The following is a 17,743-nucleotide window of genomic DNA, read 5'->3' as shown; positions in this document are numbered from 1 at the left end:
ATAATATCCACTCTCTGCTTCTGCCAAAACAGAACAAAGGACAGTGCTCAAATCATCATCTCCAAGATCTAGTTTGGCTACAGAATATGCAGGTGTTTCAGTATTTTCCCTCAGCTCCTGATCACCTCTCTTGTAGACAGGACAACATTGCCCAAAGGTTCTACAAAGATAAATGCAGAGTTTGCCTCCACTGACAGAAACACTCAGGAAAAATCTCACTGAGAGGAAAATTTCAAGAGCACTTTAATATATAGAATGAGGGGTGTCGATGTACGGGGCTTATTTTAAAGAGACAGCCTTTATTTAAAGTACTTTGTTTTGCAGATCTTATAAAGTAAACATTACTTCTTTTTTTTTCCCCACAAATATATTAAAATTGTTTAAATTTCAAAGGCAATTCCACTGACTGATGGATATTTTTAAAGACAAAACAAATCTCTAACAGAAACAGGCAGCTCCACTAGAACCAGATTTTAAACATTCTGCTTTGTCACTCCATCTCCTTAAAAAAAAAGAAAGAAAACTAAGAAACAAAAAGGACATTTTTCACCCAGACTTTCCTTTACAGCAGTAAGGCAACTCCAGGAGATCTGAATGAGCTTCTTGGAGATTACAGATACTGTAACTGGCTGCTCCTCATGCTTTCTAACACCCAAAGGTGCATCGATCCATTAATCACAATCACATTTTGTGCATTAAAATATAAAACTTAAATTACAGCTTTTAAAAATATTACTAATAGACTTCCCTATCATAAAATGTTTGACATTTACAGTACTTGAACTATTTCAGTTCTGGGTTGATGAGGTTTAAGCAATTTACCACTGCAAGAGTTAGACTCTGGAGCTCACAAACAGCACAACCCAACCAGGGGCAGCAATAGTCGGTAGAGTCATAGTGCAAATCAAAATAAAGAGTGCAGAATTGCACTAGTTGTTTCCATCTCTAAAATATAAATGAACAAGACGAGCTCTTATATTGTACATGCAATAAATTATAGTAAGCACAGGACAATGGGGGCATTCTACAATTTTAGCTGGTGTACCAGAGTTGAAGCCTGTGAAAGATGGGACTCGGTAAACAAAACATGTGAAAGCTCTGTTGTCACACACAGCACTCCAGCTGTGCTTTCAGGCTTTGTACTTCTGCTTCCCCGTCTCGCTGATCACACAGATATGCTGAAACAAAATAAAGTTAGAAAAGTAATGTAAGAGACCAGTGGTTTGCATGCATTTTCAATAATGTGCTTCTGAGAAAAGCACAAGCCTGCTACATGTTTCAGTACAAAAGACGCCTGTGATACTGTTTATGCAGAACAAATTAAGGCTTTTGACTAAAAATCTCAACATTACTTTTTCCTCCTCTCCCGAATTATCCCATCCAACGTCTGCTGGGTCTGGTAAGACCCAGATGAAGAGTTAATGACTTAGAATTAAAGCTGAACCCCTTTTAACCTCCAAGGTCTCTCTTCTCTAACATAAACCAAACCAATGCACTTATTTGTTGTTGACATCTGGTAACCCAAGAAACTTTCACAAACTTATTTCAGAGCTCACAGGAGATGTGTTGCCTCAATTCTGTGTGCAGCAAAATAACTTCTAGTTTCCTAAGAGCTCCAAAACACTGTCCTGCTGCTCTAGGGTTTGCTCTCATCGTTGCATCACCAATGGAACATCTGCACATGAGGCATGACCTACAGAGCAGGGAGGGTGATGTGAGGAGCCTTCCCTTCCTTCCTCCTCCCTGGTTTTAAATGCACAAAAACATACAGAAAAAATTACTTACGTTCAAATCTCTGAAGTATTCATTGTAATCGAGGGCATATCCCACAACAAATTTGTCTGGCACTTCAAACCCAACAACTGAAAAAGACCGTAAGGCACCACTATGTTAGAAAAGAACTTCCTGGAGTTCACTGGACCTCTTTACAGAGGCAATGGGGAATGTTATAGGGATGTCATCATCCCCACTCATTTCATTTCTTCCACCCAAGTACCCTCAAATTAACATTTGAGCTGTTTTAAAAGTCTAATTTACTTTGCTGATTTAGTTTAAAGCAAAATTAAATGGATGCATTTATTGGTTCCCACACAGCAGCATGGTGCAAGAAAGGTACCCACAGGTGCGATGAAGAGGCAGGTTCAGTTGTCAACTCCTTCAAAACTAAGGATGTTCAAGTCCAATAGGACTTTCTGTGAAGGGCTGGGAGAGGGTGCATGGGATAATGTAAGGATCAGATCCACAGCTGGTGCAGGGAAACCTACACTTCATCTTTTAGGAACTGCCTGGATGGAGGCTGTTCTTGCAACTTGCAGGCATTGGCCTGACGTGCAGGAATATACTATGACTGCTAAAGCACATCTTAGATGCTGATTCCCTGGTATAGAGAATAGTGAAGAGCAAAGAGCACTCTGTTCTTTATGGAGTCACTTGTTGGTTACAGAAACAGGCAGTTTGGGTTTTTCTGAAAGACTCCTGAGCACAGGGAAGCTGTTTGGTTTTCCCTCCCTGCCTCCAGTGAGGGTCTGTAAGGAAAATAGATGAATTGTACAAGTCAAAGAGAAGGCTGTGTGCACTTCTGGAAAAATCAAGGTGATGTTTACTGTCTACTTGGCCTCACAATACAGAGATAAAACAGAGGCCCAGCCTTGCTGTCTCTTCTTTCAGAGCTCACATGTCCTGCACTGAACAGGTTGCCTCTGTGCACAGATGGCAAAACAAGTCATCTGCTGGAAGATGCTCAGGAGCAGACCATTAACGCAGCTAAGCCCATAATAAGATCTCAGGAATGAGGGGCATCCTTGACTGAGGGGAGCACCTAAGTCAAGCTTTAAGGCATTGAAAAACTTCAGCTCCAGAATATCTTACAACCTGGGAAAGAAGGAGGAAGAGGACGTGATTCTGCTTCTAAGTTCACTCCACTTCCACAGTGAAAGTACATGGTTCTTATTAACAGGAATTTAGCCTCTGGAACGGGGTTACAACACAAAGCCCTTCCCAAGGCAGGAGGAGCTGTCACTCTGGTACCACTGTCTGCTGTGGATCCTGTTCCTTTCTTTATGGACTTGGGATAGACAGAAGACAAGAAGGGAGTAATTCAGATGCCCAGACATAACGTGGTTTCTGCCAATTTAGGCATCTTACCATAGTAAACTTTTATGAGACCTGCTACCCCATGTGGTGGTCCTACATAACTGGGGACATCCAAACAGCATGAGGTAACTAGGTGTAGGCACTCACATCACTCCCAAGTGTCAAAGGTGTATCCAGCAGATTCTGCTGACCAAAGCATTTGACTACAAGCAAACTGGGAGGATTTACACATGAAAAGGGTGTAACCCAGACCAAAATACCAAAGTTTGCTTTTCACATAGTAAAATGTTACAGAAAGTTAAGGGGAAGGAAAAAAGAATAGGATCAAATCCAGATTAATTCTGTCAAAATAAGAGCAAAAGGGTACACGATACATTGATGTATGTTTAAAAATGAGTAATGGTTGCCAAAAGGTCACTTACAGTCTGGCCGATATCCCACACTTCGAGGAGTTCGTTTTACCAACAAACTGTCAAAGAAAACCAATATAAAACTGAAACATGGAAAAGCACCACATACATTTTGATGACAATTAAGCTGTATTTGGGCTATGTGTGCATGAATGAAACCATAACTACACATATTTCAAACCACTACCTGCAGGTGCAACAAATCATAATGACAAAAGCAAAGCTTCCTCAAATCATGAATGTTCACAGCCTAAAGAGTAACTAACAGGTCTGCAAGAAAGGGGCTAGGAGATACTGAGCTGGATGGACTGTCATTGTGAAAAGTGTGTTAGGAACTTCAGGTGCAATTTAGCTTAGAGCTAAAGAGGTGACAACTTGGGATCTGGCCAGATCAATTGAGCTCTTTTCAAAAGCATTAGTATTACAAAACAAAAGTTCAGCTGCTTCAATGCAACCTCCACTGCACTAGTGCAACAAGTCCTCAACTGCTTTTTACTGTCAGTACTAGTAACTCCATGTAGAAGAGGTAATTGGTTCAGATGTTCCTTCCAGAATTCAATCAGAGGTGTAAAAAGCACAGAGATACAGACTGAGGGTGCTGGAGAAGAGAGAAACGCTCTGCTAGTTTAGTTTGATTTGTTCTTTATTCAGTTGAGCACTTCTAACCCTTTGAAGACAACCCCCCAGGCCTGACATCTGTGTGTCTGTGAGATACAGAGGCTTTGGGAGGAAAAGAAAAGGTGGCTGATGGTTGAACAGAAACAGAGGTCAGCTTAACTGTGCACTAAGCACAGACCTCCTTTTCTCACAGGTCACCCCTGAAGGTGTCAAGAGTCAGTTTCTACTTTAGACAGTTCTGAAACTTCTAGTCGTGAGAACTGGTCTAAGATTTGATCAAAGAAACCCCAAAATCACATTAGCATTAATTCACATCTCCCTACTACAGCTGCTTAACTGTCAGAGAGGAGGAGGGGATAAAGAAAAAGAGGCAAGTGAAGTGACTGAGAACATTATACTCCAAACTATCTAGAACGAGCGTGTTTACCTGCTCAGGTCTTGAACCAACCCAAATTACTGCAACAGGTTCAAACAACAGGAAACTGGACTCTGCTCCTATTCTCTTATATTCATGCTGTACACTACAGCGTGAGGGCATTTGTCAGTGACAAATACTTAAAATTTGGCACACCTAATCCAGCCAGAGAGAAATCCTCAAGCACCTCACCTTCAGCAGGTCATAGGAAGAGCTGTTCTCCTGTGTCTAATGACTGCTTTGACATTGTTATGGCAACACAACTGATTAGGTATCACTCACAGCTCTGCTTTACCTCTAATCCCCAGCAATCACTATGCTTTTCTTGTAAAATGCACCACCACAGCATAGTAGTGCAGAAGATGCAGTTTAAAAAAGGAAGTAGGAAGAATGTTGATATTTGTTAATAATATAATATTATCCTCAACATTTCTTGTTGTTTGCAAGTTATTTCTTTATAAACTGTTTCAAAACTAATTGATGCAAGTAAGTAGAAAAGCCTGGAAGAGCATATGGCTGGGTGACTGTCACAGAATGACCTCTAAAGCTCAGCTGCACCATGCACACTACACAAACAATAATGTTAGTGTTCAAACCATTTTAGTTCTACCATTAAAGAAGGCAAACTAAAAAAGGTTTCTAGTGCACAGGGACACCACTGCAGCATTCCACAGCTGCAGACAGCACAAGCAGAAACAAGTATGTTTGAATAGATACTACATATATGTGAGTGACAATCACTGATTTTTTTACCTCCTTTTCTAGTAAAAGTCTACACTTATGAACTAAATGTGTGTTGAAAATACCTCTACCAACTTCAGAGGGTATGTATAAGCCCAAAAGATTTAAATTCTTCCATATACTTCTAAACCTAATGTGGACTTCAGTGGAAAAATCCCACAAATCTTCCATAATATAAGGAAAGACATGACATTTTGTAGGTGAGGCTGGACACGGCTTGGAGCAACCTGCTCTAGTGGAAGGTGTCCCTGCCCATGGCAGCAGGTTGGAACTGGGTGAGCTTTAAGGTCCCTTCCAACCCTAACCATTCTATGATTCCATGTACCAGGCATGCACAAGCTATTCCCTTCTGAAGCACTGAAATTCTTCCGGCAGCAAGACTGGAAAGGGCCAGCCTTAAACCTATGTTCTCATAATAAGCAAAAGTGCTTTTGGAGTTTATATACTTAATTTCAACAGATCACATCATATTCAACTCCTGCAGAAATGTTCCCACCCCTTTCTCTCCCATGGAAATATATTACGCACTTTTTTCTTTAAACACTGTGTCCTTCTTAAAGTGAAATACAGCACAAATAATCATCATGGAAAACTTACCTGGCTACCTTCACCATCTTTGGATTGTATTGCTTAAGTAGAGACAGCAATGTCTTCATTGTTTTACCAGTATCAATTATATCCTGAAAGTAAAAAAACCTCATGTAAGAAAGAATATTAACCATGTCAGAGAAGCATTTTCAAGTTTCTACCTTGAACTGGTCATCCTCAGCAGCATCAAAATATGCCAAAATCCTCTTTGTGATCAAATACATGTGACACATACATAACACCACGTTGTGCTTGTGCAACTACGCTCAGTCAAGTGATCACACACATTAACAACAGTTCTTAAATGTGGATAACTATGACTTTGAAAGCAGTTACTGAACTATGACATTCTTGGCTCCTTTTGGAGATTTTATGGCTTGTGCTCCTTGCAGCTATTAGACAAACAGTGTTTAATTTGAACATGATAAGAGTAACATTAGTCTTGTGCTGAGCTCAGTTACAGTGAAGGGAAAAGAAGCAGAACAACCTATTATTGCAATTAAAGAAAAAGGAGTGCAATTCACATTATAGCTACAAGAAATAGCTGGAGAAATTGCACTGGGAATATCTGGGTGCAGTTCTGAAGTCTGTACACACTAAGAGTGGATTTTGACACACACCATTTTAATCCCATCCACTGCACAGATAAGCAGAAAAAAAGAATATATGGCTTACAACTGAAGATCAGAAATGGACTCCTCATTTGGACTGAAAGAATCACACTATCTTTAGAGGGACAGTCTATACCTAGGCCTGGAATCAAGGCTGTTTGAAGTGAAGGAGGCAGATAACACAGAACCAGCAATGTCCTGGTTTCAGCTTATTTGCCCATGACTCCAATTAAAAAATCAAACAAAGAACTCAACAGAGCCCCCATCAGCAATACCATCTTTCACACGTAATGCTTTTAATCAGGGTTATAAACTCAAGAGAAGACATACAGATACATAGATGAAAACAGAAGTTGGGGAATAAACAAACATAGCTACTTCCACTGTAAAACAGAGTTTATTACTGATATTGTGCGATTATCTGCTCACTGGAGGGGAATCTCCATTTTGATCAGCTTCTTTTGCACATTAAAAGGATGCAATATAGAAAAGCCTCGTGCTCTGGAGCATAAGATATTAAACCCACAATAAATGTGCATTTGTATTGTTTGACAGTTAAACAGTGATCCGTAAAAGGGTTCATATTTGACAGTGTCTAAGACAAGCCTCTTGGTAGATGATTCACTGAACACGTGAGAAACTAACCCAGTTAACTGTCTGGGGCTTTAAAGACATACATTCATCTGCAATGGAGCAGATACATAATTAAATGCATCTGCCTATCTGAAGCAAAATACACTTCAAAGGACACCAGTGGTCACACAGATGACTGCTGCATACATACTATTTTGGTAGGAGTTTTGGAACTGAATGTGCTTCCTGTGGAATAATACAACCTTCTCAAAGAAAACCCCAACAAAAAAACATACTTAAAACCACATTTTATGAGAGGAAACATCCTTCCTTTTGGCTGCTGAATCAGTTGCCATAGCTGTTTCTTTGCTTACAAACAAGCCATTTCTATTATTTGGAGCATGAAGACATTATCAGACTGTACATCCATTTTTCCTGCCTACTGCTGCTGCTTCCCTACCCTGAAATTGGCAATCTTACTCCAGAACAGCCCTGCCAAAGCCATAATTGCCAAACATAAGCAACTCTGTCCATCAAGAAAGAGGTATGAAAGCAAGAACGAAGCAACTAGGAAATCAAACTGAGGTGTACTGCACCTGGTATCACTTAAGCAGCACCACAAAAGAGAGGAAGGGAATTTAGCAATTGCAAGATGCTCACTGAGAATTACTGTGCTCTATGTCACCACTGTCTAAACAAACTACACACAGGGACACTGGGCTCAGATATGTTTCCCATGTATTTTAGGGTATTCCTTCAAGGAACATCTTTCTACCCCTGCAGTTTAATTTCTAGCTTGCTGTTCTATAAACGCAGAACAATAATATGCTTTAACATCACTTATCAGGCTACTTTTTAATACTAAACAACAAAAGACACTTTAGAATTGACAGAATCCCAGAAAACTGAAAGCAAATGTGAACAATTTTACATGGATATTTTCCTTGCTAAATTTAGCAGTTGAATGCAATTTGAGAATTCAAAGCACAGATACTTTCAAACCCAGAGCCCACTTGCAAAATTCACACCTGGAATCAGAAGCAGGAAGCCTTGAAACCAGAAATTGTAGGTTTTCTGGCTTAAGAACTACTTCTATTAGAACTCTTTGACCAGTCACACATTAGAACATAATACTTACTTCTACGATCAAAACATTCTGGTGGGAGGAAAAAGAAAAATAAGAAAAATCCATTAATATTTGAGAATATATTGTTTCTGATATATATTAATCTCTAACTTACTAATTTTAATTGCAGTTAAATAGTTGTACCACCACTTATGCTGGTTTACACACTTAAGAGTGAATTCTATGTAGTTAACATTTCTGATGCTCCAATAACAATTAGCTGGCAATGAGATTCTCCTCAATGTCTCATGCTGAGTATAAAATGATATTTAAATTATTTAGACTTTGAGAATTCTAGATATATGCAAAGAGATCAAAACAGAGTCTATACCATTTGTATTCTTCTAAAGCAGAGTGTCACACTAGAGACACATACGTACCTGTTATTACCTACATCCTTTATGTTTAACTGTGACATAGGTAACATATAAGCCTTAGACATCACATACGTGTAAGGAGAAAAGGAAGGTAACACATTCTGACAGAGCAGGAGGCAGTGATGCTTTAACCTCAGACATCTGGCTCGGTGATCTCCACAGAATCACTGCAGAACAGCAGATTCCCAGTTTACATTCTCCCATTTCCTTCTCTTGTCACTGACTGTAACAGGAATCTCTGTTCTTAACCTGGGCTGTACATTACACATCTTGACAGTATGAATTCCCCTCTCTACTTCAGTGAAACATCACTACAGCAAATAAATAATGCTGCTGTCTTTCAAAGGTAGTTTGTAGACAACAACCCTCACAAGACTATTCTTCTCAGGCACTGCAGAAAAACAAATCTCATAAAAGTTGCTGATATTGAAAGGGTTTTTGTTAAGTTCAGACTAAACTGACAGCTCTAGTGGGGCTTATCCACTCCCCTATGTACAGTGGCAAATATTTAAATGAAACTCATTCATTTTCACTCTTCTATTATCTTCACACACTAAAAAAGCAGCCTTAAAACCATGCAGATGTATGTTCTTCAGTGGGTTTTCTTGGTTTTAAACATACAAAGAGCCATACCTTTCCAGTCAAGGTTGAGAGGTCATCTCCACCAATGACTTTTATATCTCCAGTTGACTGATCATTCTAAGAAAGAAGAGGGTGAGCATTAGCATTAATAGAATTAAAATAATTAGGGGTTTATTCCAGTAAATATCAAACCTGCAAAGTACATAACCAGTGAATGTTAATGCTTGCAAGAAACAGCACCAAAAGTGTCTATTAACTAAGAAATTACAAGTGAAATTAAAAAGAAATTAAAAGATGGTATTTCAGACTAAGATTGTTTGACAAGAGATGTAGATACATACATTATGTCTCATCTGCCACCATTACGTATACATATAAAAAGATATTATTTGCTCTGCATTCCCTACAGATACAGAAATGAGACAAAAGCACTTCAGTTTCCAAGCTGCATGCTGCTATATAGCTGGTAATCTACATTTTAAACTTTACTGCTTGAGAATGCCTTCCTCTTTGAGTAAGTGTAAGCAATCATAACAAGAACAGCCAGCTCTTATTCTTGAAACAAGGCACAGATTAGTATTTAAAAAGACATGCTACAAAACCAGTGAGAAAAGCTTATTTGGCTAGTTTAAAACGAGTAGGGGTAACAAATCCAATTACTTCTTACAATACTTGAACAGCAACATAGGTACACCATCACCACACAGTGATTAGCTTCAATAAAACCCAACTTTGACAGAAACGTAAAGAGTTAAAACCAGCTGCTAAGAGTGCTTCACAGGCCTCTGCAGTTCATTCAGAGTCCAACTTTAAACCTTGATAGTGTCTCACAGTCACAGTTCCTGCTAGATGTCATATGCTTATTATTGTTCTACATACAGATGACAACTTTATCCTACAATTTAATCGATTTGGTTGCAGGTCAGCACTGCTTATCTAACTTTATTCTTAGAATCCCAGCCTGGTTTGTGTTGAAGGGACCTTAAAGCTCCTCCAGCTCCAACCCCTGCCCCGGGCAGGGACACCTTCCACTAGAGCAGGTTGCTCCAAGCCCCTGTGTCCAACCTGGCCTTGAACACTGCCAGGGATGGGGCAGCCACAGCTTCTCTGGGCACCCTGTGCCAGCGCCTCAGCACCCTCCCAGGGAAGAGCTTTTGCCCAAGAGCTCATCTCAATCTCCCCTCTGGCAGGTTAAGTTTTAGCCTCATAATTCCTTACCACACATCTTCCTTTTAGAAAAATGGTATTATTTTGCTGCTGCACCTTGAAGCCCAAGCGTGCTGCACAACCACACGTGTTCCTTCCCAAAACTCAGGAATGACGCAAGCAACAGAGAGGGGACCTTGAGGGAACAGACAGACAGCTACACACAGCTTCCTGGCTTTACAGCCACATGAAGACGGATCTCATTGCTACATGAATTGTAGGCAAAAACTGTCATCAGAAGAAAGGGGAAATAAACTATTTAGAGGCACACACTGAGGACACAGTAACTAACACTGGGATGATAGTAAAGAGAAAATGTATTAAAATCCTTTGGACAGTGGTGCAACTAGGATAAGGAAGGGCTCACAGCTCTAGGCATGTAAAAGCTGATGTTAAGACTAACAGATACTTTCCTTTTAAAATTCCTATGACACAACATAAAAAAACCCCAATAAGTTATTAGAAAAAGTATCTTTTCAGTTTTAGTGCATGTATTTCAAAGAAAACATTAGTTTGAGTTAAACCACTCTGAAATGACACTGAAGTGCCATGCTTCATTACTATCAGGGACATTCATTTTTGCTAAACAGCAAACTTTCAGGGCTTCTGTAACAACACAAACAGTAACTCAACTGAACAGCAGCAGTGTCACTGTGTTGAGAACGTCCCAAAACAAAGATGTCCAAAATCGTGCTGCTTGACCCAGTAGATACACACATTGCTACTGAATGCCTGAGATACTGGCTAGATCAACCACAGAAATGTGATTCAGTTAAGCACTGTGCTCATAAAGCTAAAAGACATTTCCTGTGTTCACCCTATCTTAAAATTACCTTCTTCATGCTTTGCCTTGTTTATGTTACAGGATTCTCTCTTATCTATTCCTAAACTAACAGGAATTTCACCCTCCTTTCATGGAAGGAGGTAAAAAATCATGAACAGAGAAGATATTACAGGTATAATTTATGTGCAGAGGTGGCAGACTCATACTCCTCAGCAAATGCATAAGATCAGGTTCCTGATAATCTGTTTGGCCACAAAGCGACACACTGTGCTCAAACAAGACACCACAGAACTGTAGGTTACTGTAAACCTTTGGATCAGGCATGTTGAAGTATGATGATGAGCAGAGGAAAACCAACCTAACCTACAAAAACTTCCCTGCTCCTTCCCACCACAAACCATACCAATTGCTACATTTTTTAACAGCAACATAAATCTTCATTAGCACATAAACCTGCATTCCTATGCAGGGGCTGAGTTCCTGAGCAATGAAAGTTAAAGAATTTCTGACACTGGTTGTAACCAGACTTCCACTGGAGAGAACTTTCTTTAATGATTAAGCAATGTTTAAATTACCTTCCGGAGAATTATTTCTGATTCCAGGACTGGAATGGCTTTAATGCTCTGTGGTTTAACACATCCTTTTTACTGTTTGGATTTGTTTCCACTGCCTCCCCCTTGTCACTACTAGGAAACAGCAATGCTTCACGAGATTGTAACCTCTGACTCAAGTGATTCCAAGCTCACCTTTTAAAAAGGCATTGTAAGTTCCTTATGGTATTTGCTACATGGCTCGATTAACAGAGATCTCTCAGGAACCTCTGTGACCTTAGTTTACCATGTACTGCACTGAAAATCCCTATTTTCCCAAGTGACAGTGGAACACATCCATCGTCTTTTGGCTGCCCTTCATGACTACATAAGCAATGTTTGCTCATTTCCAAGTTGAAATGCAGGAGACTGGTGAAAAGCCATTCTTCCTGTAGCACAAACAAAATCAACTGTTTGTCAAGAATACCAAGATCTGGGGCTGTTCACAAACACCATGTTTCCATTTCTTAGCAGCTTGCCAGATCATTAAAATTCATCTGTAAGGGCTTGGAAAGCTGGAGTTATGAGCAAAGTTTAATCACAGCTTGATCATGTCAGTATTCTTAGAGAATTATTTTTGGGTGCAGAACAGTATGAACTTTGCAATGCAACACAAGAAAACCCATATGCTTGTAAATATTAAATGATCAGTTTGAAACAAGAATAGAACCCCAATTACATCCATTTCAGAACCATTACAGAAGTTCAGCTGCTTTGTTTATGTGCCCAGGGTATTTTTAACATCTTTTATCCAGTGTGTAAAGGCAGGCAGTGTGATCTAGTAATCACATCCAAACACAGCAACAAGGGAGCTAGCTTCACTTTCCACTGTCCATGGCAGTTTGTGATAGTTTTCTCCTCATTAAAAGTAGATCCTTCCATCTAGTAAAGCACAGATTAAGAACTACAGAGCAGATACAGCATTCGGACACTATTAATGATGGAAGATCCAGTCAATCTGTTAGGCTCATGTTAGGACAATTTTATCTGGTCTATCAAGTTACGCGATCTAAAGAACATATGTCTGGATATTAGTAACCACCTAAGAGAATCCACAGAAATTAAATACTCATAAATGCTGTAGTGGAGGCAACAGGTAACAGGAGCTCCTCACTCATCTAGGACAAGAAAACATTCTTTTATAGAACTGGCTGACAGAACCAAAAACCCTGAAGACAACACCTCAAGGAAAACATTCTGCTTGGACAGCTTTCTGCCTAATTCCTCCACTTCTCTCTTCCGCTACTCTACTACAAAAACAGGCTTTTAATTTCCATAAAACTTATTTTGCTGCTCATTCCCCTACTTATTTTGCTGCTCACTCCCCTATTGATATCAAGGCACTGTAGTTTTGGGGAGTACCAAAGGAAAGCAGCTAGTAATAGTAGCAAAGAAATTAACCAAAGCATGCTCACGCCAGTATGAGCAAAAAGAACATGCACGTAGTAAGGCAGCCCTGCTTTTCAACAGAGGGTTTTCTCCAGGTGTTTCAAACCATTTCTTCAATAGTTTTTTCCAAGTTAGAAAGCAGAGAGAGAGAAAGGGCGCAGTGTTTATATTGCTTTTTAAACAAGCCAAGTAAATAACTGGAAGTGTTCTCTTCTGATTTAAATACAGTGCACAAGCACAGAGAGCGCCTGGTGAGATACAACCAAAGCTGGCATAAAGCTTTCAGCCCAGCCTTGCCTTCTCATTAAAGAGCAGAGCTAAATTACTGCCTCATGTTCAACAAACGTGAGCATGGTCTCCAGGAAACCCCTGGATGGCCCAGCAGTGTACATGCCTCAGGCACCAGGGCTGCTGGTCCTGCAAATAGACCTGCCCAAAGCCCCACGCAGTTCTGGGCTCCACCGTGCCATGCCAACAGAGAGCTCGACAGCAATCATGAACTGATCAGGTTCTTCAACAGTCCAAACTAAGTCAGCAAATAACTCCTTCTCTGGTTTCCCAGTTTAATGAAATGAAGGATGAGGTTGAGTTTCCAATTTAGTAATCTCTTTTTTAATACTGGCACAGGTACTCGTCTACAACTGCAACAAATAAAGTGCTGACTTAAATGAAAAGCTGCTGAGACAGAACTAACAGCATAACCTTACAAAACACTTTATTCTAACACTAAACTGAAACAAAAAAAAATTGAATTATTTCCATGCCACAGGTGGCCTTATGGAACAAATCGTAAATACCATCCTCAAAACAAGAGTCCAGGCTGTCAGTAGGCCAGGAAGCACACAGTACTAACATACATCTGTTTCTTCCTTTGACCTGCACAACATAACCTCGTGCTTCCTTCTATAAAACTTACACATGACCTCACATTACAGAATGTTCAATTTCCCTATAAAGTTAAATCCTTGTGTTCCGAATGGAAACAAATCCGTTCCCAAAAATGCAAACCCTAAGCAACTTTTGGCTGGTCTTAAAAAGGTCACGCCACTGGTCATAAAGCTACATTTATGAATATAGTATTTCCTCAAGGACAAATACAGCTTATTTTGTTCATTGTTTGGTTGACCCAAACAAAAGATGAGACAGGGAACTTGGGCAGAACTGTTTTTGCAGCTTTCAAGTCTTCTTGTCCAATGAATGATTTCTAAGCCACATAAAACCCCTTAGAATGAAGTTTTTGTAACCGTAGTTGTGGGAGAATCCTCTCTATTTTTATATATCCAGAGCTTTAGCGATGAGGTAGTGGGCTGAGAGGAAATTGTTTAACAAGTAAAAGCCATGGAAAAGGTCTCTGTGTTCTGCGTGATTTACAGGGCTGTGGAGATAAAGATCTAAAAGAAAACAGGTTATATAACAAGGTAGAAAAAGAGTAAATTAGCTTGTGACTCTTAATTCCCTTAATTATTTTATATTAGCACATTCTTGCAGTAACAATATTAAACCACGTCTGCTGGTAATTTGAAGTTAGTCATATTTATATAAAAATAGCACAGTATTGCAGAGATACTTACACAATAACTCTTCAACCTAATGAAGTCGACAGTCATGGGGATTGATTTGTCGCTGTTTCTGTTCAGTGCTTTGATGTAGTCTAATAAATCAGCAAAGAATTTATAGCCACCCTTGAGTACACAGAGTGCTACAATGTGGTGTCCTCCCATGCCCTTCATAATTTCTCGTGCCAGTCTCTCTGTCCTGTACAAAACCAAGAGAGAGTTAGCTGTCACAACACCTTGCATTTGCTCACTACAGCAGCAAACCTGGAAACACGTTCCGCTCAGCAGTATCTGCTTACCACTACAGTCACTTTTACACATTATTGGTCAACAAAGTTCTGCTTTTCAAGGTTAATCTAACAGCAGCGTAGCCAAATGCCTTTGTTTTCATACGTCACACTCAGCCAAAGCAAAGCTTAATGCTCTGAAGCTGTTTCACATCGGGTATGTGACACAAAGATATGTTTTCTCCTTCCAGAGATAGGTTCAGCTTCATGCAAAGAGCAGCGTAAGCCAACACAACCAAAAAGGCAGCAGCCCTCACTGAGGAGCTAGGAAATTCTCAATTTGTGAACTAAAGAGTTTATCTGCCAAGCCAGAATGCCAGAAATTTGTCCTAACTGCAAAATACAATAGCAAGGAAGCAGAGCAAGAGAACACTGCACGGTTCCCCTGCAATCATTGTTTCTAAATTTATCTTGTAATTTCTTTTAGAAGCATGGTATGTATTTGTTGTGTGCCAGCTGACATGAGGTTTCCCAAAGAAAGCCTACGATTACTTTAAGTCAATTACTTAATGACATGTACTTTGTCCAATTTTTTCCTTTATATGGACTTGCAGTACGAAGCCTTTATAGTATTAGAAAAACATAAGAAGAAGGTTTCTATCTAATCAAACAGGACCACGCAGAATCTAGATGCATTCCCATCCACAGTATCTCCAGGAAGATCCACCCGGCACCACTTTGAAATGGTTGTGTGTCTCCAACAGCCGCTTCACTGCATTTGTCGCTCATTCTCTTCAAAAGAATTAGCAGCTATCAAACCCAAAGTAAAGCGATAATGCCTTGTAGGCTTCTGCACCCATTTCTGAGCACAGGAGATCAAAGCTCCACAGCACATCACAGATTTTGGCAACCACAGGAGTGACAGATTGATACTTGCAGAAGCCAGTGTCTTTCCCAGAAGGCAGGAGGAAGTTGGATATTACTTATCTACCACACGGACATCAGCAAGTCTAAGGTGATGTGATTAATAATTTACTTTTATTAATATCCTATTGAAACTCAAGAGACTGTAATTGTTTTCAGACTGAAGTGGCACAACAACATTGTCTAATTAGGTTTTAAGGAGGTAAAATATCAAAGAAACACTGGAAAGAAAGTCATAGATTGCTACATTCCACCAAATTCCACGTAAGAATTATGCCAGATTTCCAAACAACTGCATATGTACAAACTCTTACCAGCCAAACACCAGCTAATCAGCACTTGTACGTCTTGGTCTCTAAATGAAATCTATTTAGACAGTCACCAGGCAGCAAAAACTATCACTGGAGATTGTTTATTCCAGCATTATGGAATCAGCTGGAGCAGTGTGCTGTGTGAAGTCAAACCAACCTGTCCATGATGAGCCCATGAGGAATATAGACTTTTTCCAAATCATCTGCATAATGTTTAGGTATGCAGAACAAGTCCAGGTCGTAACCTTGTTCATCATCGCCAATCTGAAAAGGAAACAAGGTGAGATTTCTACAAAGCCTTACAGAAAGTCTGTGGTGAGAAACTGCTTTAGTAAACTACCAAACCCATTACTTGCATCAGGATCACCTTACTTCCCTCTATAAAACTGTCACTCACACTGAACACAGCGTAAAATGCAATCTAACAGAACCTAAAGTTCACAAGAGGTGCTTAAAACACCACATGAGCTGCTGTGCAATACAATGTGGGCCAGAAATCAAGTTCTAACAATACTCTCCTACACTGAAATGCAGAAAAATGAAGCCACCACACCTCAATCATTCTCTATATTCCATTAAAAAACTAATTAAGGAACTTTCTATGCCTTGGATTTTCCTAGTGTAATGCAAAAGCTGCATTTGCAAGTAAGTGAGCAGAGGTTTTAACATGGACATCATCCAAATCTCCACAAGACAAACAGCTACAGGAGTGTGACAAGCCATGCTGCTGGGAAATAAACTTCCTCAGACCACCATCTACAAACCGTGGAGACTCGGGATCTTTCCAAATCCGAAATAGAAGCCCTGCTTCAGCAATCTGTTCCACATGGGCAAATTCCCTGTATGAAACAGCCTGCAATATTAGCAAGTGTATATTAATTAGGACAAAGAATTTGTATATAGTTATACCAAACGCCGCTGAGGTTCAGGGCATATTGTTGCAACAGCATCAAGAACGGCCTTAAACCCTGCTGCAACCTGAAAATGACATTGTGTTCCTTAGTTACTTCACTCTCTGGTTTTGCAGCCGAATGATATTAGGAGTAAAATGAAGGTAAGAATTCCAGAGGGAAAACCAAAGCTCATTACTGACAGTTCACTAGGGCAGGCATTTTAAGTATCCGTTCTGGTCCCTGCTGCTCTTACAGGGCACAATCTTATTTCAGTGCCCAAGGAAGCACTTACCTGGCCTGTGATCTGTTTACACGGGGTTTTGTTGTGTATCCCCTAATGGGTGTTTCGCATGGGGAATTTCATGTCTATTTCACGCTCCCATGCACAACAGACTCTCTCGGAGCTACCCAGGCACCGAGCCCTTCACCAGGACCCCTGCAATCCAGAGCGAGCTGTTACTTCAAGCAGTAAGACAGGTCGCTCCCAAAACACATGGTATTTTCCTGCGGTCCAGACCCACCGTTATACGCAGCGTGTCTCCTAAACTTTCCTTTCTGCATGGAATGGGCCCTTCCTGCGGGTTTTATCAGGTTTTTTACTGCCTGCAGGGATTTACAGCTCTCAGCCATCAGGCACCACATGTATTTCACGAGCACCCGGCACCGGCTTTGAAAAGGACCAAAAGAATACCTAAGAACCGTAGCAGGCAGAGCAGTAACGCAACACAC

At 40.1% G+C, this 17,743-nt stretch overlaps 1 protein-coding gene across 1 annotated transcript; it reads right to left on the bottom strand.

The window, feature by feature from the left end:
• Nucleotides 1–279: 279 nt before the first annotated feature.
• On the bottom strand, nucleotides 280–16,844 carry LOC104411830 (hypoxanthine-guanine phosphoribosyltransferase). Its single transcript, XM_010022358.1, has 9 exons — nucleotides 16,821–16,844; nucleotides 16,279–16,385; nucleotides 14,675–14,858; nucleotides 9,186–9,251; nucleotides 8,188–8,205; nucleotides 5,875–5,957; nucleotides 3,516–3,562; nucleotides 1,786–1,862; nucleotides 280–1,178 (listed from the first exon to the last, which is right to left on the bottom strand). Exons 1-9 carry the CDS (start codon nucleotides 16,842–16,844, stop codon nucleotides 1,131–1,133), a joined length of 654 nt encoding a protein of 217 aa, XP_010020660.1. The 3' UTR covers nucleotides 280–1,130.
• Between the last annotated feature and the right edge of the window lie 899 nt (nucleotides 16,845–17,743).

This window comes from Nestor notabilis, unplaced genomic scaffold (genome assembly GCF_000696875.1).
Source record: "Nestor notabilis isolate BGI_N333 unplaced genomic scaffold, ASM69687v1 scaffold17719, whole genome shotgun sequence".
Taxonomy (NCBI): Eukaryota; Metazoa; Chordata; class Aves; order Psittaciformes; family Psittacidae; genus Nestor; species Nestor notabilis.
This window is presented reverse-complemented; position numbering and strand designations above follow the sequence as displayed.

Excerpts from the sequence above, each read along its gene's own strand:
- LOC104411830 (XM_010022358.1), bottom strand. The coding sequence starts at position 16,844 with ATGGCTTGTCACACTCCTGTAGCT. Across the intron at positions 16,386-16,820 it reads CTTGTCACACTCCTGTAGCT|ATTGGCGATGATGAACAAGG; the intron begins GTTTGTCTTGTG and ends TTTCCTTTTCAG. Across the intron at positions 14,859-16,278 it reads CATGGGCTCATCATGGACAG|GACAGAGAGACTGGCACGAG; the intron begins GTTGGTTTGACT and ends GGTTTTGTACAG.